At 39.1% G+C, this 26,384-nt stretch overlaps 1 protein-coding gene across 1 annotated transcript; it reads right to left on the bottom strand.

Annotated features, from left to right (window-relative positions):
- Positions 1–3,776: 3,776 nt before the first annotated feature.
- tnnt3a (troponin T type 3a (skeletal, fast)) lies at positions 3,777–26,092 on the bottom strand. The gene is made up of 10 exons (XM_052029690.1): positions 26,020–26,092; positions 20,047–20,065; positions 17,470–17,515; positions 15,994–16,110; positions 15,595–15,672; positions 14,698–14,811; positions 14,094–14,203; positions 13,150–13,240; positions 9,626–9,666; positions 3,777–4,019 (listed from the first exon to the last, which is right to left on the bottom strand). Exons 1-10 carry the CDS (start codon positions 26,090–26,092, stop codon positions 3,971–3,973), a joined length of 738 nt encoding a protein of 245 aa, XP_051885650.1. The 3' UTR covers positions 3,777–3,970.
- Between the last annotated feature and the right edge of the window lie 292 nt (positions 26,093–26,384).

Genomic DNA, 26,384 nt, shown 5'->3' with positions numbered 1-26,384 from the left:
AAACACATCTACTGCAGACGCCATCCCCCTGACCCTACGCTCATCTCTGGAGCATCTAGACAGTAAAGACACCTACATTAGACTATTGTTTATTGACTACAGCTCCACCTTCAATACTATAATTCCAAGCAAACTCATCACCAAACTCCGAGACCTGGGACTCAACACGTCCCTCTGCAACTGGATCCTTGACTTTCTGACCAACAGACCACAATCAGCAAGGATAGGCAGCAATACCTCCGTCACCATTATTCTCAACACTGGTGCCCCACAAGGCGGTGTCCTCAGCCCCCTACTCTACTCCCTATATACTCACGACTGCATGGACAGATTCTGTTCTAACGCCATCTACAAATTTGCAGATGATACCACCTCAGTGGGCCTTATCTCAAATATAGGAGTCGGAGTACAGGAAGGAGATAGAGAGCTTAGTGACATGGTGTCATAACAACAACCTTTCCCTCAATGTCAGCAAACCCACACACCTGTCTACATCAATGGTGCTGAGGTCGAGAGGGTTGATAGCTTCAAGTTCCTGGGAGTAAACATCACCAATAGCCTGTCCTGGTCCAACCACATAGACACCATGGCCAAGAAAGCATACCAGTGCCTCCACTTTCTCAGGGGGCTAAAGAAATTTTCATGTCGCCCTTGACACTCGCCTACTTTTATCGATGCACCATAGAAAGCATCCTATCTGGATGCATCATGGCTTGGTATGGCAACTGCTCTGCCCGGGACCGCAAGAAACTGCAGAGAGTTGTGGACACAGCACAGCACATCATGGAAACCAGCCTCCCCTCCATGGACTCTGTCTATACTTCTTGCTGCCTCGGTAAAGCAGCCAGCACAATTAAAGACCCCCACCCACCCGGGTCATTCTCTCTTCTCCCCTCTCCCATCAGGCAGAAGATACAAAAGCCAGAAAGCACATACCCCCAGGCTTAAGGACAACTTCTATCTCACTGTGATAAGACAATTGAACTGTTCCCTAGTAAGATAAGATGGACTCTTGACCTCACAATCTACCTTGTTATGACCTTGCACCTTATTGTCTACCTGCACTGCACTTTCTCTGAGGCTGTGACACTTTGCTCTGCATTCTGTATTGTTTTACCTTGTACTACCTCAATGCACTGTGTAATGAATTGATCTGTATGAACGGTATGCAAGACAAGTTTTTCACTGTACCTTGGTACAAGTGAAAATAATAAACCAATACCAATACCATACGATAAGGATACACGTATGACTTTGTGCAATGATATCTTCTTCTGATATCAGTCCAACTGTTGGGAATAATGAATAAAGTGAGGGCAGAGGTTACCAGGCCTGAGCAAGCAGAGGCGGCCTTGTGTAAATGTCACCCCTGTAATTAGACTGTAGAGGCTGGGCGTGAATCAGTGATTAATGCAGAAAAATTCCATGTCCTTTGCATTTCAGTATGGGATCCCAAGAGCAACAGAGTGTAGAAAACATTGGACAAGAGTCTTGAGTTCATCAAAATCATGAAACAAGTACGAACCAGCAATGACCCATGTAAATGATGCTGACATAAGGGGACATGGGGGATCAGGCCAGCAAGGGTTCACTGGTGAAGTTGAAACTTCTACCCAGAGCTTCCTGTGGTATTGTAGGTTTCAGCTGTAGTCTTAAAACTACTGCCCAGATATCCAGGTTTAATAAAGCTTAAATCACTGTTACCAGTAGAGGCCAACCTTGAGTCATTTTTGGACACAGAGGAGTTTATTTACAAAGACCCAATAAAGATATGCTTCACCTAATGTCTCCATTTAAGTTGCTTGCAGAAATTTAGTTTGAGAAGATAAATCGAGCTGCTAGCCACAGCTCCTAAAAGCTTATAGCTCAAATTTAGTGATCTGTAAATGGCAGATCCAAGGTTACAGTTGACCAAGGATATACAGCCAGAATTCAAACAATTATCCTTAATTTTAATTTGCTTTATAAATTCCTTTATCCTCATTTACAGTGGATATTGTCTAAACTTTTCATACTGTTTTTATAATCTGCAGTCAGTGGTGGAGCTGCAGTGGCCAAGTATAAAGACAACTGAGAAGTTTGCATGGACAGCAAATAATGGTGGGATGGGTTATAGGGGTGAGAGGGGTGTGGTGCTGGGGTGGGGGAAGATTGGCGATTGGGAATAAGTAATGTTGTGGCAGAGGAGACAAAGGATTTTGAGATTGGTTAGCAACAATGATAGGGAAAGTGTGGAGAGAATGTAAGGGGGGGGGGGGGTATTAAGAGATAGCTTGGCTGACAAAGCCGCTGAAGGTCACATATTCTATAGAGATAGGGAAAGGATTAAAAAGATGAAAGCAGTATTTTTTTTAAATGAAATAAGAATAAAACTAAACCGCAAGGAAAGTAAAATGAAGTAAAAAGAAAGTAACATTTGGACTTGAGAACCACTAATTATAGGAACTTTACAACTGCATTTAACGGTTTTGTGCTTTGAGGAATTCTGATTAAATTTTAACAAAGCACATTAAAACTTCAAATCATGACGACAGCTTTCTGGGTCTATAGCTCAGAGTTAAATGCAAAGTTTCTGCTGATAACCCAAATAGCATATACTTTTATCAGCTTGTGTCTTACATTGCTTAGTGCAAGTGAGTTGTTTTGTTAGTAGTACAGAACTATGTCCTATTAAAATGCCTCTTATAGATCAGATTCAACAGTGCAGCACTGTGAATTTGTTTGGCATCTGAAAAGAAAGCAAGTGCTTGCATTTATGCAAGGCTTTTCATGGTAACATCAAACATTTTACAACTAGTCAAGTACGTTGATGTCTAATTATTGCTGTAGTGTTAGAAAACACAGCCAGTTTATGTGCAGGCTACAATGGATTCAAGTTGGCAATAATCAGTGTTTGATGGTTTACCTCGGAAAGAAATATCCACCAGGATTCCAGGTATATTCCGTACTTCGGATAAAACTTTTTGTTTTACACGTTTTTACATTTACCTGAGCTTATCTTATTCAATGTATAGTTCTTCCAATAATCGAGAACTTGCGTCGAGATCCACCCATATGTCATCTTACATTCTGTCTGTAACTGTCCAATTTGGTAATGAATGCACAAAGTTCTGATTCTAGACTGAGATTGCTATCAGTGAGCCAAGACTAACACCTAAGGAGTGATTTCTACCTGTGTAACATACTATCCTTTATGCACTGCAAAACAAACATAGACATTCATCAAGTGTCATAGAACATACAGCCCAAATAGTCTGTGCTGGTGCTTAAACTTACATGAACTTCTAGTCATTCTATCTATCATCATACATAATTTCCTAATTATCTTATGCTTATGTACGAGCCTGTATTGATTTTGAAAACATCTAAACTATTTTCCTCAAAAACCTCTGATGGTAATGTGTTTCTCAATCCACTCTTTGAATTTCTCTTAGTCTTTTCTTAAATCCATCAGTAATTGTCTTAAATAGGTGTCCTCGAGCTATAGGTTCTCCCAAATAGAAATGTTCTTAACTCTACCATTTTCACCCCATCCACCATTTTAAGACCACGGCCCCCTGCACTCCACACACCCCTCATCCCCACCCTCATCACTACCTATCTAAATAAAAGGCCCAAAGCTGATCAATCTTTCCAAAGGCTATAACTTGGATCCTCTTTTATTGAGTTGCCTCACTGTACGTGAGACAGAGACAAATATTCAGTTGGAAAGAAAAATTAGATGCCATGCTTTATTTACAAAAACAAGGATTGTAGAGGAGGATGAGCATTATATTAACACAGTAAATAAAGGGATAATTGTCATAGATCCAATGTGCAACAGAGAGTAAGATAACTCGGTGATTGTTTCAAAGCCTTGGACCTAATAGTGCTGCAGAATGTTTTGCCACTTGAGATACGTCTAGCAAGAATCCAAGGTTGAGGCAATGCAATCGGGTCATGCTGCAACAGAAGGCACCTCTTCAACCGCTTACTTCCAGCGGCCACCAACCTTGCCCTTTCCAGCACCCTTCTTGCTGCTGTAAATCACAAACAGAAAAGAAAACATTGCCAATCTCTTCCTGAACAGCCAACATTCAGTTCCTCTTTGCGAAACTAACTTGGGCTCAAATACAAGTTCGAGAGTTCCACTAGTCTTTTTGTCTGTTACCAGAAGATAGAGTGTGAAGGTTTTGTCATACCTCTAGCTAATAAAGTTAACACCACTGAAGTTATCACCCTGGCTCCTGCTTTTCTTTTCTGGCTTTGCCCGCACCTTGGTGGCCCTGGAGGAAGAGTGTGTTGTATGCTCGAGATCTATTAAGGCCAATGATGTCTGCAGAGCTTTTCGTGAATAGGGAAAATTATTTAATTTTGCCATGTTCCCTTTGTTTTAGTTTATATATTTCATCACTAGTGCTCCTCATATAGGCGGCACCTGTTTGATGACGCTGTGGAAACACAAGCCTCCTTCTCTCTTCATTTGGAAAGTGGTCCATTTAGTGGGCTCGAGGAGAACTGATGAAGTGTTTCATTCGGGAATGAAAACTTCCATCAGATACTAACAGGGTGTCAGCTGGGAAGCAAGCAGTTTTTTTTCCAGAAACTTTTTGCCAATTACCAAGTCTTGGGGCCATCCTTTGTGTAAACTTAAATACAACGTTTCAAATGTTGCCGTACGAGTGGGGCTACAGGGAAGCTCTATTAATCAGGTGCTCTTTGGACTTTAAGATGCAAGATCAGCAGATTCCTTCAGACTGTGCTGATGTTATTTCTATTACTACTCCATCACGTTTCTACTCACTTTTGGTTTAGATGTTACACCATAGAATAACAAGTTTTCCAGTGAACCCAGTATGTTTCAAGGGAGTGTGGGAAACAAGGGCCCAGTAAGTTTCAAGGAAGAATGGGTTACAGACTTGAGGGAACAGGAAACAGAAGCAGATGAGTTTAAAGGAAAGGCGAAAACTAGGACTCTGGTGAGTTTAAAGGGACTGTGGGAAATGGGCCCGATTGTGGTGAAAGGGATTGCAGGAACAGCTGCTGGTGAGTCAGTGCTGAACCAACTGCATTTCCCAATAGTCAGATGATGATTAATCAAAGTTTTACTGGGTAATGGTGTGAAATCAGTAATATCAGAACAGCCAACCATTACACAATGAAAACTAACAGAAATGAAAATCAGGAGAGATGGATACCAAGCAGCTGAATTTTTACCCCTAATTAGTTAGTCAGTCTAGAATAATGGAGGTAGTGACTTCTTCAGATTTAGATAATGCCAATCTATATTATCCAAAACTGAAGGAAACATAAATGTTTTCTTTTTACATTCTTCTAAATTAATACAGCAGCCTCATGCTTTGGCAAGATTGTATACATTGTGTAGACATGAAGCAAGACAACATATTCAAAATCATTTGGTTGTGAAATATTTATCCTAACTGCTGTAATATAAAGCGATGTGTCATTGCCTCATTTATTTCTGCTTCTTGCTCATCTGGACCAGTTTTAGTAATGGATGTCCCTGTTCTACATGCACAGGTAGCTGAGTTCATGGACTTACTCAAAGAAAAAAGCTGTTGTTCCATCAGTTAAATGCATATTCTGGTGTGCCAAGGAGCTGTGATGTGGGGTGGCATGATGTGGATTAATGCACATAGTTATCAAACCTAGTTTTATGATGAGTGGCATTAATGCTGATACACGGTGGTGGATGTGAAGGAATGACAGAAAGATACCAGGGTTAAAAAGAAATAATTCATGAGGACAAAGACTAGGTTCCTACCCTTTGAGATTAGAAGATTAAAAGGTTGTATAATTTAAGATGATTAACAGAGTTGACAGGAAAAGATAGAGAAACTTCTGGGGTGTAGTTCAGGGACCAGAGATAAAATTAAAGTTATGGAATTCAAGTGTAATGACAGCAAGTACTGAGGGTGCTGAAAATCCTGTGATTGATAGTTTTTTGTTAGGCAATGGTATTAGGATTTACAGAACTAAAGGTATGCAAAGTCCATATTCACATTAGCCATTATATACCCCTGCTCCTACATTCTTAGATACTTTGGAGCTTTCTCGGCCCAGGAATTTGTTGTGCATTTTCAACAAAACAAGCACGCAGGTATTAGAAGGAGGTACAAGCCCACCTGCATTAGAACATAGAACAGTACAGCATAGAACAGGCCCTTCGGCCCACAATGTTGTGCCGACATAGCTATTCCCTCCTACCTACAGAATGCCCATATCCCTCTATTTTCCTCTCATTTTTGTCCCAGTGTGGCATTGCAAGTATTTGAAAGTCAGATATGGATACTAAAAGAACGCTTAATAGAAATGATCAGACTGAGCAAAATCAATTTATGTCTGGCATCTTATATTTAACTTACCTGCTTAACCCTAGTTTTCATTCTATAGCTTTGCAAGCTTTATTTTAATAGAATGCATGCTATTCTTTGTGCTTGAAACATAAAAGTCAACATGCCAGCATGGCTTTGGGTCTTGAGTAAACAGACATGCTTCACTTACCAATAAGGACTCTTGGCAGCCTTTAATGTAGATTAATAAATTACTTACATAAAGCAGCAGGAGAGATTGGCCTACCGACCATCTTCTGAATGTTATGACAAAACAACTCTATTGGATTCAAATGAAATTCAAAATAGGTGCTTCCGTGGATGACCTTACTTTATGGCTTGGTCCTCATCCATCCCGGAACAATGTTTCCAATTGCATGTTGATTTTTAACCTTGTTGAAACTAATGCTTATCCTAACAGGATTGTGATACAGTACGACAGAAACACCATGGCGGAAACTTGAGAAAATAGATCATGCTTTTTACTTTGAAATTTAATTTTTGAAATATTATTCAAAATAAAGAAAATCAAGTTGTTTGGTTAAATTACTTCACAACTTTTTAGGAAAATTTAGATTCCTTTTCAGAAGAGACAATCCAGCTCAGTTTTCAATATTTAAACTTTGGTAATTATTGACCAAAAAAATGACAAAACTGGGAAACCCGTTGTCCGGGTCATGTCCATGAAGTTAACTCAATACTTTCACCAGACATCAATTGTTAGGAAGAGTCTTTGGCTAGAGCTGCGGGTGGAATTTGTGGGCACTCAGTCCCACATGTTGTCAGATTATCCATGATGCAGCACAGAACCAGCATCAATCACATACCGTAAACACAAAGGTTACCGCGTAGTGAACAAACAGTAGAAGTAACCACACAAATAAAAGAACCTTAGCACAAAGCATTGTGGATAATTTAAAAGCACGAGGTGAGTGGTCAGGCCATTATATCATGTAGTATTAATAATGAGGTCCAAACTAGAGCCTCTTCTGTACCATTGAGGTCCTAAACTTTTATTATTGTGTCTGGTGGGAATTCAGGAAAACCTTCTCATTGTAGGAGGGTCTTAGAGTTTGCAATATTATTTATCCAAGAGAGCATGACAACCTTCCCATTACCTCAGGCACGTATAATTTAACACTTAGTCTTGTGTATGCATGAAAATCCTTTGGTTAATTTAATGCCAACACTTGTGTTGGATAGTCATAGCGTCATACAGCACAGAAACAAGTCCTAAGGCCCAACAAGTCCATGCCAACCACTGGCCACCCGTTTACACTAATCCCATTTTATTCTCCCACTACCTCATCAACTCCTCTCAGATTCTACCACTAACCTACACACTAGGGGCAATTTATAGCAGCCAATTAACCTACCAACTTGCAAGTCTTTGGGATATAGAAGGAAACTGGAAACCCACCCGGTTACAGGGAAAACATGCAAACTCCACATAGGCAGCACCAGGGGTCAGGATTGAACCCAGGTCTCTGGTGCTGTGAGGCAGCAATTCTACTAGCTCTGCCACTGTGGTGCCCACAGTACTGAAAGCTATCGTGGAACATACTATTGCAAAAGTATAGCACCCATACTGAATCATTGGTGATTGTGAAGCATTTGGGGAAGATTTACTGAGCCATAACTACCTAAGAACATATTCAACATTTAGCAACTACTTGGGCTTGCACCATCTTACTATAAAACAAAAACAAAATCATAATTTTCTCCCCTGATTGAATTAAGACAATGAAACACACTTTGGATATTATAAAATGTCTCCTCTCTTATTTTCAAAAGAATAGGTGTTTTCAAAAATATTTTTCAAGCTAATAAACTGAAAATAAGGGTGTTCTTCAAATATACATAAGTGAAGTTTGTCTCTGTGATCATTGAAGCAAAGGAATGTTTAACAGGAGAGTTATTCACAATGCTCTGCACCATGGTTTGACAGGCTCCATGGAGGCAATATCAGATTAGACAGTGTGTTCTGTGTGTAAGGTAAAGTGAAAATCCATTGGAGAAAATCAGTGAACTAGATAAAATAGAAGAGGTATTAACCAGAAAGGAACATGACAATACATCGTAAGTGTATCAATATGGGACTGAATAGGTTAAAGATCATGGAGTTTCCACACAACTAGATTTCAGATTGGTCAAACTTTTTCTTTATAAAATATCAAAAGCGAAAATCAATTTTATTTTAATCTCTTAAAGAATGGAATAAGTGCAAGGAAACAAATTTTTCAGATGTCAACAGGTTTCCAGTACTTTTTAAGTCTTGTGTGACCCTAGATGTCATAGGTTGACAGACTATTCAATTGTGAGAGGCTCTAGAATTGATCTCAATGTCATCTGCAACTGCTGCACATTGACCTTTCATTGTCACTGAGAAGCAACCATTTTTATTCCTAGCCTGTGAATACTAAGGCCAATTGTAACTCCCTTTAACTGCACCAAGTTCTGTTAATTCTGCATAGAATCTGGAATTCGCATTATTTAATGCTTCTAAGGGGAAATTATTTTTTGAATGGAACTGTGAGAAATCTGACTATAATCTACACTAACCAATATAGAAAAAGAAATCACAAATGTAGAATTGCAGTGCACTGATACCATTCATTATTATCGAACGCAGGTCCTCATCAAAGAGGACACATAATTTTTTTGAAATTGGTTGTATGATCCCTAAAATTTGATTGCATTATTTTCCCAAAATTGCCTCAGTCATGTATTTTGACAACTATAATGGGTTATAGTTTATTGATCATAAAATCACATAACACAGAAACAAGACCTTCAGCCCACTAAGTCTGATCTGACCATCAAGTACCCAGTTACAGTAATGATTAACTAAGTTTAGTTTCTCAGCATGGTTGAAAAGAGCAGGAGTGAAAGAGTAACCTGATTTATGTATGTGCCTCTATTAATGAAGGATATTCTGAAGAAAGTAAGGAAAAGGGTGCTTAAATTATCTTAAGACAGTTGTGAGCCTTTGCTCTAAGAGGAACTTGTTTTATTTATGACCCAGTTGTGTGGAGACTGACATAATTTGTAAATGGTTTCAAATCTTGTATTGGCATTTCAGAAAAAAAGAATTTAATTCCAACAGGCACTGGAAGGCTTTTGAATGTTCATAGTTATAACAGTAATGTATTAGTTGTTTTCACTTGCAGACCAGTACCATGCCTGTTTGAATTGAATTCCTGTTAGCTTTGTCCATAGTAGATACATTAGATGGCCATGCTTGTAAATTCCTTTTGATGAGGCTTTGGAGTCGGGGATAGCAATGTACTTACTGTTTTTGAAGTTCATCAATGCGATTTCTGGCTGTAGTGATCTGTAAACAACATACACTCATTAGTGCCTGTTGCTGAAGACTGACAGTTACCTGTGATTGGAGTTTTGGACCACTTGGCTGTTGAAAGTTTTGTTCTTGCGGAGGAGCTCAAGAAAAGGCAGAAAGGAACCTGTTGGATGAAATGTTGCCAGTCGGCCATTGTGCAATCATGGACCAATACTCACTGTGTCATCTTCTTCCTGCTTCCATCCCACTGGAAGTCGCCCTATGAAAGTGAGGGACCCTGGATTTATGACAACCTGGCTCGAGAACTGTACTGAACTGTGGTAGCTAGCCTGATAGCTTGTTGAGGCGGTAGCAGGTTCAACCAGAGGTCAATTAATAAAATAATGTCAAACCTTCAGGTCAGGATTAAAAGAAATGGTGGCTCTATATTTTTATATTAAGTGCACATCGTAGCTGGCAAAATGAAATTGTTCTTGCTCAAAATGTGTTTCTAAATTATATTGAATGTGATACTCAAATCAACTAGAGGGTGGAAGCATTTTTTTTAAATTGTAGATGCATTTTCTACATCAAGGATGTCAAATAAAATTAAATGTCAATTCTTAATATGTTAGTAATAATGATCCCATAATGCTTCTGATGCAACAAACATTCCCTTAATCAGTGTAATTAACTAAACATTCACTAATTAATTTGGTTTTGGAGATGAATGATGTGTTAAAATGTGCTGCATATGTGAGGTTGTCTCCATGTTTTTATTGGACTTTTGTCTTGAAATAAGAATTCCAGTTTAAATCCTAAACAAATGACTGGGTGGGCAATCTCTGAGATGTTGAAACATCAAGTTACTCAGTGGACTTGGATCGAAGTAGCAATCATATCTAATTGCCACTCACTAAGCGAAGATGTACGCTTAATGTTACTACACAAAGGATTCAATCATCAATGGGTGTTCTTCTTCACAATGAGGGAAAGGTGAAAGGAAAAAATTGAGTCACATAAGATAACATTCTCATGGTTCTCGATAGACAAGGCTGGAATTAAACACTGTCTGGTGAAGGATTATCCATTCACCTTCTAGATCTAGGGAATAATTTGTTGTGAAATTTCTGTCACTACAGAGCAAGCACAAGTCAAATAACAGCATGATAAATACTAACTAACGAACATGGTCCAAAAAGCTTGAGCATTGGATTATTTTCCAGTGAGAACTGTATTTTCGTAATTCATGTGACTGGCCAAACAAGTATGATCATCTGATTGGTTAGATAACCTCTTCCAATTTGAGAGACAGAGAGGAACATTTTGAATTCAAGACAGTATTCTAATAACAATAAAGCCATTTGAACCTTTGGATCTTGTTACTGGGAGCTGGGTGTTAATCAGAATGGTAACCTGCTACCACCTCCCTGCATATCTGGTGGGTCTTTGGCTTACCATGCAGCCGGCCCATGCATATTCCAGGCAGGACCCCTACAGCTGCGGCACTTACAGTGGCAGTGCTTAATACTTACAACTTGGAGAGTAGCTCCAATCTTGTACGTAGTGATACAGTCTAAAATAAATTACAGCAATACGTATTTCAGTGGAATATTACAAACATGCATTATGTATTATGTCAGGAAGTAATGTGTACAATTTTTTTAAATTAAAAAAATGGGTATATGCGTTAAATATTGGGCCGTATATAAAAATATCCTGTTTGTGCTTAAGTCGACATAATGTAAAATAATAATTTCACAATAATGTTTTCATTTTCACAAAATCCTGCTAATTTGACAAGGCTTATTATAAACAGAACATTTGTTCCTTAATCTCTGATTGGCAGCTCTGTTGACCTACTTGGCCATCATTCATAGACAGGGATTGAAAAGATGACACTGAACGACAAGCATAATATACCAACTTACGAGGGTGCTACTAAGGCATTGTGCATTTAAGACATTATGTGTATCACAGTAACCAGGAATGGATAATTTTAATGGATGAAACTACAGCTGAGATTCTTCATTCAGTTTGCTATGCTTGAGACTCCATTCAGTATGTGCAGACTTCTATGAGTATGATTTAATCAGTGCTCCAGCATTGAACACAGCATGAACACGAAAACAGGCCTCAGATGGGACCAGATTTTAAAACCGATTTTCATTGCAGAATTATGCAGCTGTCAAAAGCATCTGATTCACCATGTCCTTTAAAAAAAAATTGGGCTAGGTAAACATCTGATTGGAAATAGCATAGGAATCTAGAAAGAATGATGTAGAACAAGATGATTTGTTGTTCATAGAACATAGAACAGTACAGCACAGGAACAGGCTCTTCAGCCCACAATGTCTGTGCCAGCCATAATGCTAATCTAAACTACACAGCTGCTTGCACGTGCTCTATATCCCTCAGTTCCCTGCCTGTTAATGTGGCCGTCTAAGTGCCTCTTAAATGTTCAGTAAAGGATTGTTCTCTCTTTTGCTGGCAGGGAAGGAATGGTTGTCGTTTGTGAAAGGCAGAAAATCAGGGAAAAGCAGTAGAGCTGTAATATTTTGGACTTTAGTCTATTGCTTCGACTGATCAAGGATACTTTCCTGCAGGAGATTAACTGGATTGGGTAGGATCCATAAAAGGATGGGCAATATAGAGAAATAGCAGACTTGAGGATTGAATGACTTTTCCCAATTCAATTCTATTGGCCTGTCTCTCTAAACATATAAAGAATCATAGTAAGAAATCGTCTGTTGTCAGTTTCATGGTAAGTTATGTGAGTAGTAACAAATGGCGTGTTGGGCCATGCCATAAGTTGAGAGGATGGATATCTTCAATCGAGTTTGAAAGCACTGGAAATCAATTGTAATTAAGTGTACATTTAAAATAACATCGCTAAAGATTTCATACAATTTAATGTTTCTCATTTGCCGCATTTTACAGCATTATTAACTACCAGATCTGAAAAGGAGAAAAATTCACCAGGTAATCCAATGAACGTAGTATGTCTGGATTTCCGGAGACACTTGATAAGGTGCCACATAAGCAGATATTGCACAAGGTAAGAGCACATCAGCTTGTGAATAATATGGAGAGGGAGATGCTGAACAAATGGAAGACAGAGAATCTGGATACATGGGTCATTTTCTGACCATCAGTCAGTTACCAGTGGGGTGTTGCAGGAATTAGTGCTGGAGCCCCACCTATTTACACTTGAAAGAAAGGACCAAGTGTACTAAAGTTTTCTACTAATGCAAAGGTAGGTGGGTTAGAAAGTAATGAGTAGGACACAAAGAGCTTGCAAAGGGAAATAGATAGGTTAAGTTGGCAGAAGGAGTATAATGTGGAAAAATGTGAGGTTATCCACTTTGAAGTGAAGAATAAAAGAGCAAATTATTCTATAAACTGAGTGAAAGATTGTAGAACAAATAGATTCAGATATCGTAGTACAGGAAACACAAAAAGTTAGTATGCAAATACATCAAGTAATTAGGAAGGCTAATACAATGCGCACCTCAGTGAACACCTCACGATACATACCTCATACTTCTGCCTCTTCAGTTTTTCACCCAAATCAAATTTTTCAGATTCTAGCTGGCACAGCCAATCATGGAGCTCCTTTGCTTTTTCCCTAGTAGTATAAGAAAACAATACTGATAAAGATAGTGAAGATACACAAGTTCTAATTTGGTCACTCTCGTATTGGGTTTGGTAATAGTAAAGGCAAAGTGGTATGAAAACTGGTTGGGTCTCTAAACCTCTCCTTCATCCTCACAAATGGCGTGGAATCAGACCATCTAGCTCCTTCCTTTGCGGAAGAAAAAAAATCGGATTTGATGCTCATTACTAGAAACATAACATTCGGACTCTTTATCCAGGTAACCTTCAGTTTTGCCAGTCATACCATTCAATTTCAGATGGCTTCATGGAGGATGATCCTCCCCAAGATGTTTCAAAAAGTGGGGGTCTCTATTCTGTTGTCAAAGACAGAAAAAAACCATAATTTCAAAACTAAAGACTGCATACCAAAGCTCAAAATGCAAACAAGGAGCTCAGTCCATCACATCTGGTGTATTTGCAGCAAGTGCCAGAATATTTCAGATTTGAACATTTCTACCCACCAAGATTTCAATACTTGTTGTTCAATCAACAGGTTGAAAGTTCACAGAAATGTGATTAATTGGATAACTCTATGCTGTAAAAGTGAATGACCTTCCATAAAACAAGTACTACCAATACCCCAAAACCCACATTTTCTTTCCTGAATTCGAATTGATCCCAGTTCTTTTTCTTGAAACAAACATATTAATTAAACCAAAATAAAAAATAATTCTCTAGGTCATGGGAAAGGATACCAATTCCTTGTGCAATGGCTGTGTTCTGAATAAAATATTTGTCCTTCAAAGTGAGTATTAACTTACCTGAAGTGACGAAGTCACAAAGAAAAAAAAACAGAATTTCATCAAAGTTATATAGGGGCTCACCTAAGCTTCTCTTCATTAAGATGGTCAATGTTGAGTGGCTTGCGTCTCTCTGCTAGGATTTTCTTCTTCTTTTCCCTCTCAGTCTGCTTCTTACCTCTCTTCTGGTCAGCCTGATGCAACAACAGGATAATATTTGTAGGGAAACATATTTGCACTTCCATTACTTTTTCAACTAGTTTACCCTAGCAAAAATATACCTTCCACTGTATAGAATGGCCTTGGATTTTCTAGTTCAGTGGTCTTGGTATGCACTGAGAGTATAAAGTAATAAACTATTCATTTTGATATTCAGAAAATTGAGTGTTGTCCGATTGGAATTTCTGAATGTGCTTGTTCAGCACCCATCTGGAATGCTAGGTTTGGTTAATGGTTTTCATTTAAAAGATGGAAAACCAAAGGGTCATTGCTGACGAAGCTCATCTTATCTCTTTATTGCTTGCCCAGCTCCAATATTTCTTTCCTTCCCCAATTCTGTTCCTTGCTTAGTCTTTGAATAATTACATAGTACCCACATAGTGGTTGAAACTAAATCTTCTACAAGAGCTAGAAAAGGAAATGGAGCCTATATTTTCAAGAAATATTGAACCACATGCTGGAATTTTACCCTGGCAAGGTAGCTGCTGTATTGAGCACCCATGCTGGTCAGAGCCTTCTTCTTCTTGGCATCATCATCAGCCCTTCTCCTAGCATCATCCTCCTCCCTTCTTGCTTTTTCTTCCTATTGAATGAATAATAAGAGATTATAAAAACATCGTGTTCAGAAACAGCACAAAGGACAGGAACCAAACAGCTGATTTAACTCATTGAAATCAAAGAGAGAAAGGACATGCTTGCATTTATTAACACCTTATCTCTCGGATAAATTCCAGACTGATAGACATCCACTCACTAAAGTCAAAATGTATTCTGACATATTCCAAGATTGCAAGTGAGGGAAGTATCAGACCAGGTCCAATTGAGTCACAGAGTCATATAGCACAGAAACAGGCCCTTCGGCCCATTATCTGCTCAGAGCATCGAGCACCCTCTTACACTAATCCCTCTCTGTTCTCCCCATATTTTTATCAACTCCCCCCACATTCTACCACTCACCTATATACTTGGGGCAATTTACAGTGGCTGATTAACCAACCCTACCTGTATGTCTTTGGGATATTGGAGGACCCAGAGAAAATCCATGTGTCAGGGGAAAGTGGAAACTCCACACATAAAGCACTGGAGGTCAGGAGTGAACTTTGCTCACTGGAGCTATAAGGCAGCAACTCTACCAGCTGCTCCACTGTGCCATTCTCTATGACATATAATGTTCACGGATCAATAACCCAGCACAGGTATGTGTTTTCAAAAGGGCAGGGAGAAGACTTCATGGTGGGAAAAGTAACTTTGTGATCCACCTTCTCCTTATTATTCATCACAACCATGTCTAACAGCTCTGTTTGCTATATGCCACCTAGGATGGTAGGAGGTGAAGTAGTCAAGCCCACAATAGTCAGTGACTTACTGCCTGCTTAGCCTGACGCTCCTTCTCTTTCTCAGCGCGGATCCTTTGTTGTTCAGCTCTTTCTGCTCTTCGTTTTTCCTGTGGAACAGAGAATAGACAAAGGACTCAGAGTTCGGAGATAGCACCTTTTTAATTGCGGTACATGAAGAAAGTTACAAGTAACATCTCATCAGTGTATGCCTGCCACTATGATGCTGCCAGAGTGCATCTTTACTGTTGCAATGTACAACTGGAGCTTGCACAGTGACACAGCTGTCAAGGTGGGATGCAGCTATGCAACAAAACCACAATCAGTTTGAGATGGTGGTGCAGAATGAGATGTCTCCCTACACAGAACTCCACAGTGAACATCAGCAGCAGGAGTTCCTCACATTATTTTACTGTTGATGCAACACTCACAATCCGCTCCTTCAGAGCAATCAGTTCCTCTTCCTCCTTCTTCCTGTTCTCAAAGTGAAGATCAATCAGGGCTTGCAGCTCATTCAGATCTTTGTTCTGGCGCTTCTTCTGGATGTCCTGAACACCACACAAACATATAAATGATAATGCAGCAGAAGAAATATCGGATCCAAGATTAATTCCAATACCATAACAGAATAGAATTGTACAAATCAGTGGGACATAGTGCTTACACCACAGCTCCATTCTACTGAACAAGATAAGCTTTGCACTTTAGACAGAAGCCCAAATAACACAAATGTGAAAGTCTGCATAGAAATCATGTTGAATACCGTGTAATCTACAACACTGGTGTGTGTGTTATATTACACTAATCCATCAATATATTAGCACCTTGTATTTACTGTACATACAACATACCTCAAAATTCACAATTGAAAGTATAAAAACTGTAAAAAGAAAGATTGGTGCTTCTTGCTTGGTTTGCTGATATTGATAAACTGCCCTCTTCCACTTGCAGGACCAAGCACTTTACATGAACTGCCAGTCTAAGGGAATTTCCCTCAGCAATTAGCCTCTAATTGAATTCATGTAATCACCACAAGTGCCCCTTCTCCACAGCAATATACTCAAAAAAACTACACTTTCAAACATTGCAACCTGAGCTCCATTTAACAATACAACTGGATATTAGCTAATATTAAAAAAAATAGTCTGGTTCGATTGGTGATTCACATGGAAAATGGACTACCTGATGTGGAGATGAGTTTAATTCCTGGTTTATATTCACAGACAATTCTGTTAACTAATTTTGTTTCTGTTAACTGATTTTGTTTGTGCAAATAACTGGAACAGGTTGTCAAGATTAACGGTTGAAATCACGCACTGGATTCATTGCGACTGCATTGGAAAAATAACATCTGTGTATTCCAAAGGGATGTAAGGAAGGGGAATTATGAAAGAGTCTTGCAATCTCACTTTGAGATCTCAGCCTAGAGCCATTATGGGTCACAAAGCTCCTCATCTCAGGCAGAAGAAGAATTATCAATCAATTTCTAGCTTTACTGTGTCTCGTGGCATCCTTGATGGATTGTGCATGTTTGAAATACTGGTGCTTGTCAGGAAAATCAGAATCAACTGTGACGTATATATGATTATATTTTGCCTTATCACTTAGATAAATCCTAAACAGATTTACATATAGTGCTATGCTATTAATGTTCTGACAGATGCATAAGGAATGCCTGATCAAATTAGTTCTAGAAAATTGCCAGTACCAGTGGTGAATGCTGAATTTGATCCCTTACAGAATCCTGCTCAACATAGAAACTGTAGTTCATTATTTTCTATCAACTGGTAATGTTTATAGACAAATAGTATTAAGGAAATGAAGATTCATGAAAATATCACCAAAAGCAGCAGCATATAAATGGTAAATAACATGTGCATTTCTTATTTCATAAATCCTTTACTCACGTCAAAGTCAACTTTCTCTCCTTCTGGGATTTTGGGAGCAGTTAGTCTATGAGAAAAAAAAAGCACCAGATGTTAAATGGCAGTTAGAATTTAAACAGAATATGAAAAATTTTGTAATTGTTCTTCATTGTGGTGAAGATGTGCACGCAGGGGAATTAAACGATTTCTGTTTCAGCAATCCTTCCTAATCTCTCCCTCCTTATACCTGCACATTAATAACATTGTAGTAATTTTCACTTTGCAGGTGAGTGGAAATCTAATAGTTGCAGGCTGTTCATCATTTACTGACCCATCACTTTTTGACATTTACCAAAGTAGAAATGACCCTTACTACATAAAAGAGGATTATTGTTATGGTTGCCCCTGCACTGTTATATTAACTCTGGCCAGGTCTCTTCTGTTCTCTAGGTTGCTGTCCAAACTCAGACATATCTTATATATCTTCATCTGTCTAGTTCCTCTCCATCTGCAGTCTCCCCATTCTGAGTTAATCTGGGTACAGTTAAGAAAATAAATGAATAAAGCAAAATGGTAAATTAACCAATAGGTTGTCGAATTAGGGCTGCTCTATCTGTCGAGGTTAAATGGAAAGAATACGAGGTCACTGAATTACATGGTAAAGCAACTTGGGTAGAGAAAAGGAGAGAGAGAGGGGGAGAGCAAAGTGATGGATCAAACTGAGGAAGGACAGAATAAAAAAAACTTAGTGGTGAACATGCAGGAATGAGAAGAAAAGACAAAGTATAGAGAAAGACAGGGAAGTGACGGGTGAAAAAAATGCCAGAGAATCAGGTGACGTAGAGAGAAACAATGTTGAGCACAACACAGAAGGAGTGCCATAGATAGAAATGGGGGAGAGAAGGAAAGAAAGAAAAATAAGTCGAGGAGAAAGAGTCAGGAAAGTGTGATAGGAAAGGAGAGAAAGACACAGGAAGAGAAAGAAAAGACAGAAGGGAAGGAGAAAGATTGAGAAAGGATGTGCAAAAGTAAATTAGGCTTTGGTTAGATGGGAAAATGAAAGAGGGGAACGGGAGGAAGAGTTACATCGAGTCAGGCACTGAGATAAGCAAAGAGTATCTTATGGCACAAATGGAAAACATCGATTTAACAATTTACAAATCTAAATGTTGTCATGATTTTTTCTGTCAATGGAGTAAGATTTGTGGACAGACAGATTATAACAGATAGTTATCATTAGTTTTCCTGTCAAACCATTTTAATGTAGATTCCCAAAGCCTGGGTTTTGGGATCATTTCTTAATTATTCTTTCATAGAACATGGATGTCACTGGCAACGTCAGCATTTATTGTCCATCCCTAATTGTCTAGGAATTGAGGAGGTATTTAAGAGTCAACCACATTGATAGGTCTGCAATCACATGTAGGTCATAGCGGGGCTTTTGGAACAATCTAGTTAGTAGTTATGTGATTACCATCACTGAGACTAGTTTATTTTTAAATTCCAGTTTTGTTTAATTACTTGAATGTGAATTCCCATATGTCAAGGAGGTAATGTCTCTGGTTCAATGGCCGAGAACTCTGGCTGCTGGTCCAGTAGCTTAACTTCTACACCACCATACCCCAGCTGCCCATGAGGAGCCACAGCCAACAGTACTGCAAGCTATTTTAATTGGGTTGCAATATCATAGTCATTATCTCAACCTGGAATTTTTGGCCATTGATTTTTCCACTGGGTAAAAAAGCCCTCCGACTTTACATGCTCCCTCTTATGGCCTGAAGTGGTTTGTGTGCTGTGCCCAGAGCTTGGAAGGAAGAGACCAGTTGCTTGCAGCGGCCATACTCTGTTCACATTTCAATTGTTTAGGCTGCTGTCATAGAGGAATCACGAAACACACACAGAGACCATTCAGCCCATCACACCTGCCCTGGCTCTTTGAAAGAACTACCTAATTCACTCCACTCCTCTGAGTCTTCCGGGATCTGGTAGATCTTTAAGCTGTAAGTAAATCTGTCAATTTCAAATAAGAGAGTGCTCTTTCAAGCAGTGTTTTCCCAGATCATAATTTGCTACATAAAAAACAAATTCTTTTCCTTTCCCTTTGGCTCTTTTGTCAATTATCTGTTCACCAATCCTCATGCTACTGACGTTTCTTATTATTTCATGTTTCTGCTGAGAGTTCTTTACTGGAAGAATGACTTACTCAAAGGCAGTTCTCAGTCATCATCTGGTATGCTGCATTATGGAATGGTCACTTTTGAACACCCTTCCTATAGAGTTTATAGAGCTTTTTTGCAGTAATGGGGTGAGGTAGAAACACTGTTTACTTTAGTTTTAACAGAGCTACCTGCTCTGTGGATGTCAGGACAGGAACATCTGCTGGAAAGCATTCCTTTCCTTTCTGCTATTGGGAATGTAGGAGTAATAGAAGGACAAAGAATCAAATCCAAAGGCTCAAGTGTTATTGTATTGCTCAGTTATGCATCACTGGTAACCTGTGAACACAAACAGCATAGTGGGTCTGATGGTAATAACAGATGGTGGAGAACTTGACCTTGGCATTTTCTGAGTATTCCTCTATTAAATAAATCTCAATATTCATAACAACTCTCTACTCACTTTGGTCTTGGCTTTTCCTCTGCAGAATAGAAAGAAAACAAAATAGAAATTAGCCTCCTTATGTACAATTAAAAATAAATATGCAAAATAAGATCAAAATATTGTAGTTTTTTTTTAAATAAACAAGTGAAAATCTACTGCACTACAAATGCAATTTTGCTGTCCAATTCTTTCCTCTGATGGTGTTGACTCCTTGTTGGGGACAGCTCTGCAGGGGATGGACATCACTCAGTATCCCAATCCAAATGGCCTTTCTCAGGTATGAGCTTTGACAATTTATCCCAGCAGGCCATTCAAACATGGTAGGCATCACAGCTGAGCCCGATCCCCTGCTCACATGCAGACTTCTCCCACCAGGAGCTTTAGGACTGTAGTCAGCCAGTCAATTGTTGACCATTTCTTCCCATAGATAAATGATGAGGCATCCAGTGCCTGGAAACTGTCCATCAACATAAGTCAGCACCCTCAGGACAAAATCGGAGCTGGGACTGGCAGCAGGAGGGTGGGAAAGAAACAAATAAAAAAAAATCAAAGAAAATTAGCAGAAAATTACAACAGCGGACTGGAGCAATTTTAAAAAATGGAGTGGCAACAAATTATCGCCCATCTTGTGTTCAACAAAGTAAAAAAATATTGTGTAAAAGATTTTAAGACTTCAAAAGTGTGCTTCAGCTTGTTAGGCACAGTGAAATGAACTGATAATCAACCTTACAATAAAAAAAATTGCTTTTCAGTGATATAATATTACAATTCTTAAAATCAATAAAATTTTAAATCTGAAGGAATTCTTTTGAAACTAATTACCAATAAACGTACATTTATCTGGTAATACACCAGAATGACTCTGACCAATTAACTAGGCCATACATTGAAAAGACCCATCAGAGCTCCCTGCTGCAGAACCTTCTCAGATGTCAGCAGGAATCTTCCAGCTTTTGGAAGGGCACAAGAACACATCCTTATTGTTACGGACAAACTTCAGCACAACAACCAGCAGGAAAGGAACTCTCTCCCCACAGCTTTAATCACAATCCTTGAAGTGCCCATTTGGTAAAAAGAAATTTAAATATCTATTTTAAGTGTGTAGTTCCTCACTTAAATGTATTCACTCCTGTCTGGTCACCCTGACTTTGGAACAAGATTCCGTACACACAAGGTTTTCCTTCCTTGGTCATCTTCAATGCAGCCTAACAGTCAGCAATCCCTCTTCCCAGCCTCAGCAATGTGTCCTGTTGAACTTGTGATCATGGCTGTTGTCCCACCCGTGCTGAAGAGAAGCAGCTGCTGGCTGGACCATGAGTGTTTTACAGAATCGAGCAGCAAACTGAGAAGTAGATTGTGGAGAGACTGTGTCTTCAGTTGTCTTTTATAGAACTAAACTGACGTATGATCTGCAGAAGACAGGTGTATCACATTCCACTGTTTGGTGGAGACAATGTACCCCAGCAGTTCTTCTGTAAATCAAAAAATTCTTGAGGGTGACTTGTGTGTCACATAACCAGTAGCCAATGGGTTCCTCTCACACGGCTGCATCACCCAGGACTCAGTTAGTATTCATGTTTGGGATTCATTGGCATGGAATGAGGGAGTCATCACTCTGCTTGCATGTAGCTTGTCAATAGGGAGTGCCATAAACTCCAGTGCAGTCTTGAAGGGAAACATTGGAAAGATCAAGCAGTCAATGGAGTAGCTTTTTTCAGCATCAGAGGAATTTAAAGCAAGAAGCTGAAGTTAAAGGAGACTTGAAAACTTGAGCAATCACAGCTTGAATATTCCCGGTTCCCACAATGTGGATAAAGATCCTTGTAATTAACAAGGAAATATCCCAACTTGACATGTCTGACCATTGAATTTTGATCAAGTTGAAGAAGTTATTGAGGCAGCAGTGATTGACAAGAAATTAATGTTTTGGGCTTAACTGCATCTTTTGATGCACAATTATATGTTCATTAGATCATTGTCTGTTTCAGGAAGAGCTTAGGACACCTAAATTGAGGTTTATTGAACTCCTCTTCAAAATATAAAGAGCAAAGTTAATTTTTGCCCATTAATCATTGATGGAAACATGCAGATTGTCTATGCATAACAGATGGAAGGGTGATCATTCAAAGGAAGAACAACTTAATGTTGTCACTAATAATGGAATTATGCGAAATTAATTTTCACTTAGTTATAATGGAATAAAGAGATTGTTGATTTTTCACCTTTGAAGTGCAAGAGCCATATGGAAAGTGACAAATGCTATTTTCTCTTTGTTAATAAGCACACAAGAAAATACCATGTCACATTTTGGTACATCAAACATGATGTCACTGAGATGAAAACTATTCATGACTCCCCAACTAAGTAAAAAGAATTTGTTGTCATGAAGCAGTAGCCAGGCTTTCCATGATGTATTTACATTACCCGTTGTCAGCCCAGGTTGGTTGAGTTTCAGTGTTTAATTAGGTGTTTCTGTGGGTTTCTGCATAACCAGTTTGTTAGAGACCCTTGACACCTGGGAACCGGTGACAGTAGCTCACAATACATGGTTCTTCCTTTTTGTTTTGCTTTCCTCCTTGCCCTCCCCACCAACATACAATGCCATGCCTGTTTCAGCTCCAGAGTGACTGTCATTGACTGAGGTCACAGACCAGTGGGATTGTTCAATGGAAAGGTGGATTCCACGTATATTAATTGTAACAGCAGTTGTCATTAAAGTCAATGAACTGGTACAGAGCCTTAGCTTCCCATCCGGCAGATGTTGTTATTTTCCCGGGAGAAAATTAGGGTGCAAAATGTAAACAAAAATACCAGTCATAAAATAATTGAGAATGCCACTCTGTATGACTGGCAAATATTTTGTACATTGGCTTTACTTTAAAATGTTAAACATATTTTCTTTGATTATCATTTTAAGGAAGTTGTTTTTGGAATGTGGGGTAGGATTAGATCCACCCCCCTCCTGCTTTTATCCAGTTGGTTTGACATTTCTGCCACCCTTATTGTCCAACTAGCCACCCACTATGCACTCAATGGCACCTTTCCAATTAACACATTTTGCTACTAACAGACACACACAGACACACACTCTAAGAAACTAGATTGGTTCATGAAATAAAGACAGTTATGATATATCCAATGCAACAGAAAACTTTAACGTGTTAAAAATTATGAGTGTGAATCGAACAAAGAAATGAAATGAAGACAGGTTATGGAATTGAGAGTGTAACGCACAATGTTAACATTTTAAAAATTAGCATTGTGAATCGAACCATAAACAAACTTAATGAACACTGCACTGAAATCTGTTAGTTAAGGTGATTATTGAATCTGCAGCTATATTGTGTACCATATATATAGTCTGCTATTGAATCACCTCAAGCCACACATTTATAAGAATTAACCCCAGAGAACTGAGTGAAGAGAAAAATAGTTAAGAGTTCAGTGGGTAAATTGTTAAATTCTTTGATGATCAAACAAAAATACCGTCTTCTTCTTCATTCCCATAAACTGTGAATTGCAATGAGAAAACATGACAGAGCAAAACAAGATTAAATCAATGTGCTTTGTATAATAATTCCAATTAGGTGACGTTTGCAGATTGACTGAAGGTTGTCAATGAGCCACACAGCTCTGAAGATTCAGCCAGGGTCAGAATGCCTCATTCACTCTGTTGATTGGAGGTCAGAATGGGCTCGATATCCACAAACGTTGATTTCCATTTGGACACATAAACTGGCCATAGTTGAGCTTCAACATATTTCAGTGTTAAACTAGCTCTACGGTTATTGAAGTTTTCTACCGGAACTATTTCACAGGATGCTCAACATTTATTTAACCATTTTACCATCCTCCTTATCCTGTTTAGTTCTGACAATTAATAGGAGTCTAGAGTCGTCAAATGGATGTATACAAATAGAAGTGATTTAGTTTCAGGTATGATTGTGTCTCAGTCAGAATCAACAATGTGCTCATGGACAGCCACATTCTGTCTGCCGACAGGATTTAGTTCTCTCCTTAGATTTAGGTCTTGTTATAAAGAAAGATAAATTGGACCTCACTTGTTCATTAAATTCCCTGATTTTGTTTCTGATTTTGTGGAACAAGGTTCCACATGGTAGGCTTCTTCAGAACGTCAGAGGGCATGGGATCCAGGGAGGCTTGGCCATGTGGATTCAGAATTGGCTTGTCTGTAGAAAGCAGAGGGTTGTGGTGGAGGGAGTGCATTCAGATTGGAGGGCTGCGACTAGTGGTGTCCCACAAGGATCGGTTCTGGGACCTCTACTTTTCGTGATATTTATTAATGACTTGGATGAGAAGGTAGAAGGGTGGGTTAGCAAGTTTGCAGATGACACAAAGATCGGTGGTGTTGTGGATAGTGTGGAGGACTGTCGAAGCTTGCAGAGGGATATTGATAGGATACAGAGCTGGGCTGAGAAGTGGCAGATGGAGTTCAATCCGAAGAAGTGTGAGGTGGTACACTTTGGAAGGACAAACTCCAAGGCGGAGTAGAAGGTTAATGGCAGGATTCTGGGTAGTGTGGAGGAGCAGAAGGATCTGGGGGTTCATATCCACAGATCACTGAAAGTTGCCTCACAGGTGGATAGGGTAGTTAAGAAAGCTTATGGGATGTTAGCATTCATAAGTCATGGGATCGAGTTTAAGAGCTGCAAGGTAATGATGCAGCTCTACAAAACTCTGGTTAGACCACACTTGGAGTACTGTGTCCAGTTCTGGTCGCCCCATTATAGGAAGGATGTGGAGGTGTTGGAGAGGGTGCAGAGGAGATTTACCAGGATGCTGCCTGGATTGGAGAGTATGGATTAAAAGGAGAGACTAAGGGAGCTAGGGCTTTATTCTTTGGAGAGAAGGAGGATGAGGGGAGACATGATAGATGTATACAAAATATTAAGAGGAATAGATAGAGTAGACAGCCAGCGCCTCGTTCCCAGGGCACCAATTGCTCAATACAAGAGGGCATGGCTTTAAAGTAATGGTTGGGGAGATATCAGAGGGAGGTTTTTCACCCAGAGAGTGGTTGGTGCATGGAATGCGCTGCCTGGGGTAATGGTGGAGGCAGATATGTTGGTCAAGTTCAAGAGATTGTTAGATAATCATATGGAGGAATTTAAAATAGGGGGATATGTGGGAGGAAGGGGTTAGATAGTCCTAAGCGTGGTTTAAAGGTCGACACAACATGGTGGGCTGAAGGGCCTGTATTGTGCTGTATTGTTCTATGGTTCTATCACTAGGTGAACAAATATATACGTTCATTTTGAAACACATTAAATTATTCATAGTATGGAAATCACACGTATTTCTACATGTTGCTCTATGCCGAGGTTCAAAGCTCTCCATTCCCAAACACAAATATGTGGGGTATGTGTCACAGACAGCTGTATGTCTCAAAGGTTCTCCATGAGCAAAGTCTAAAAACTGACCAACCTTCTACTGTGTCCCGATGTAGCATAAAAACATAAAACTTTCACATTTAGGCCATTACACTGAGACTTGATCAAGAAAGTAACGTATTTAGTTACACATACTTTACTCAAATATTGTTTAAAATGTAAGCAATCTCAATAGGATTATACCATTTTTTCCTTAGAAAGAAAACTGAAGACCAAAATAAATCAACTTGCTTCTTACTGATCAGGTTTTACTGAGCAGGGTGTTCGAGCAGGGTGTTCAAGCTGGGTGCCTGTGCAATAGGCCATTAAGATGCCATTCAAGTATTAACAATACCATAAGTTCTAAGTTAATGTGGCTGGTCTAAATCAGACAACTCAGCCACCTCTGTAAAGGCAAGATAGCAGCAAGCATGCATCAAGCTGGAACAGGGCAGTAAGACTTTGTACATTTTATCTAACCACATGTTGGCCAGGCTGAGTGGTCAAAGATGTCCCATTTGTCACAGACCTTTTTGCCACAAAATGTCACTGATCTGAAACATTTACTGAAAAAGAGACTTGGAAGAACAGAGCAACATACCTTCTTCATGGTGAACTTCTGGGAGAGGCCAGGTACATGCAATGAGCAGCAAATACAAAGAAGCAAAATACATGTTAATACTGAGCGTTGGAAAAAATGCTAATGCAGCAAGGATTACCCCAAGAAGAACCACCGAATTATCGAATGAAAACCCCTTCAACAGTATCACTAATTCAATCAACGAATATTGCCAATCCCATAATTAAATAATATCCCTGTAATTGTATTTGCAACCCCTCTATTGTTTCTGTGATCACTAAATATTTAAATTACACCTAATAACATTCCCTCAATTTCTGTAAGAAATAATCAGGGAAACTCTAAGACATGAAATAATTAGCGATAATGAGCGATCAGTAATAATT

Source organism: Pristis pectinata, chromosome 14 (genome assembly GCF_009764475.1).
Source record: "Pristis pectinata isolate sPriPec2 chromosome 14, sPriPec2.1.pri, whole genome shotgun sequence".
Taxonomy (NCBI): domain Eukaryota; kingdom Metazoa; phylum Chordata; class Chondrichthyes; order Rhinopristiformes; family Pristidae; genus Pristis; species Pristis pectinata.
The sequence above is the reverse complement of the archived record's forward strand: the minus strand, read 5'-3'. Positions and strand labels throughout refer to the sequence as shown.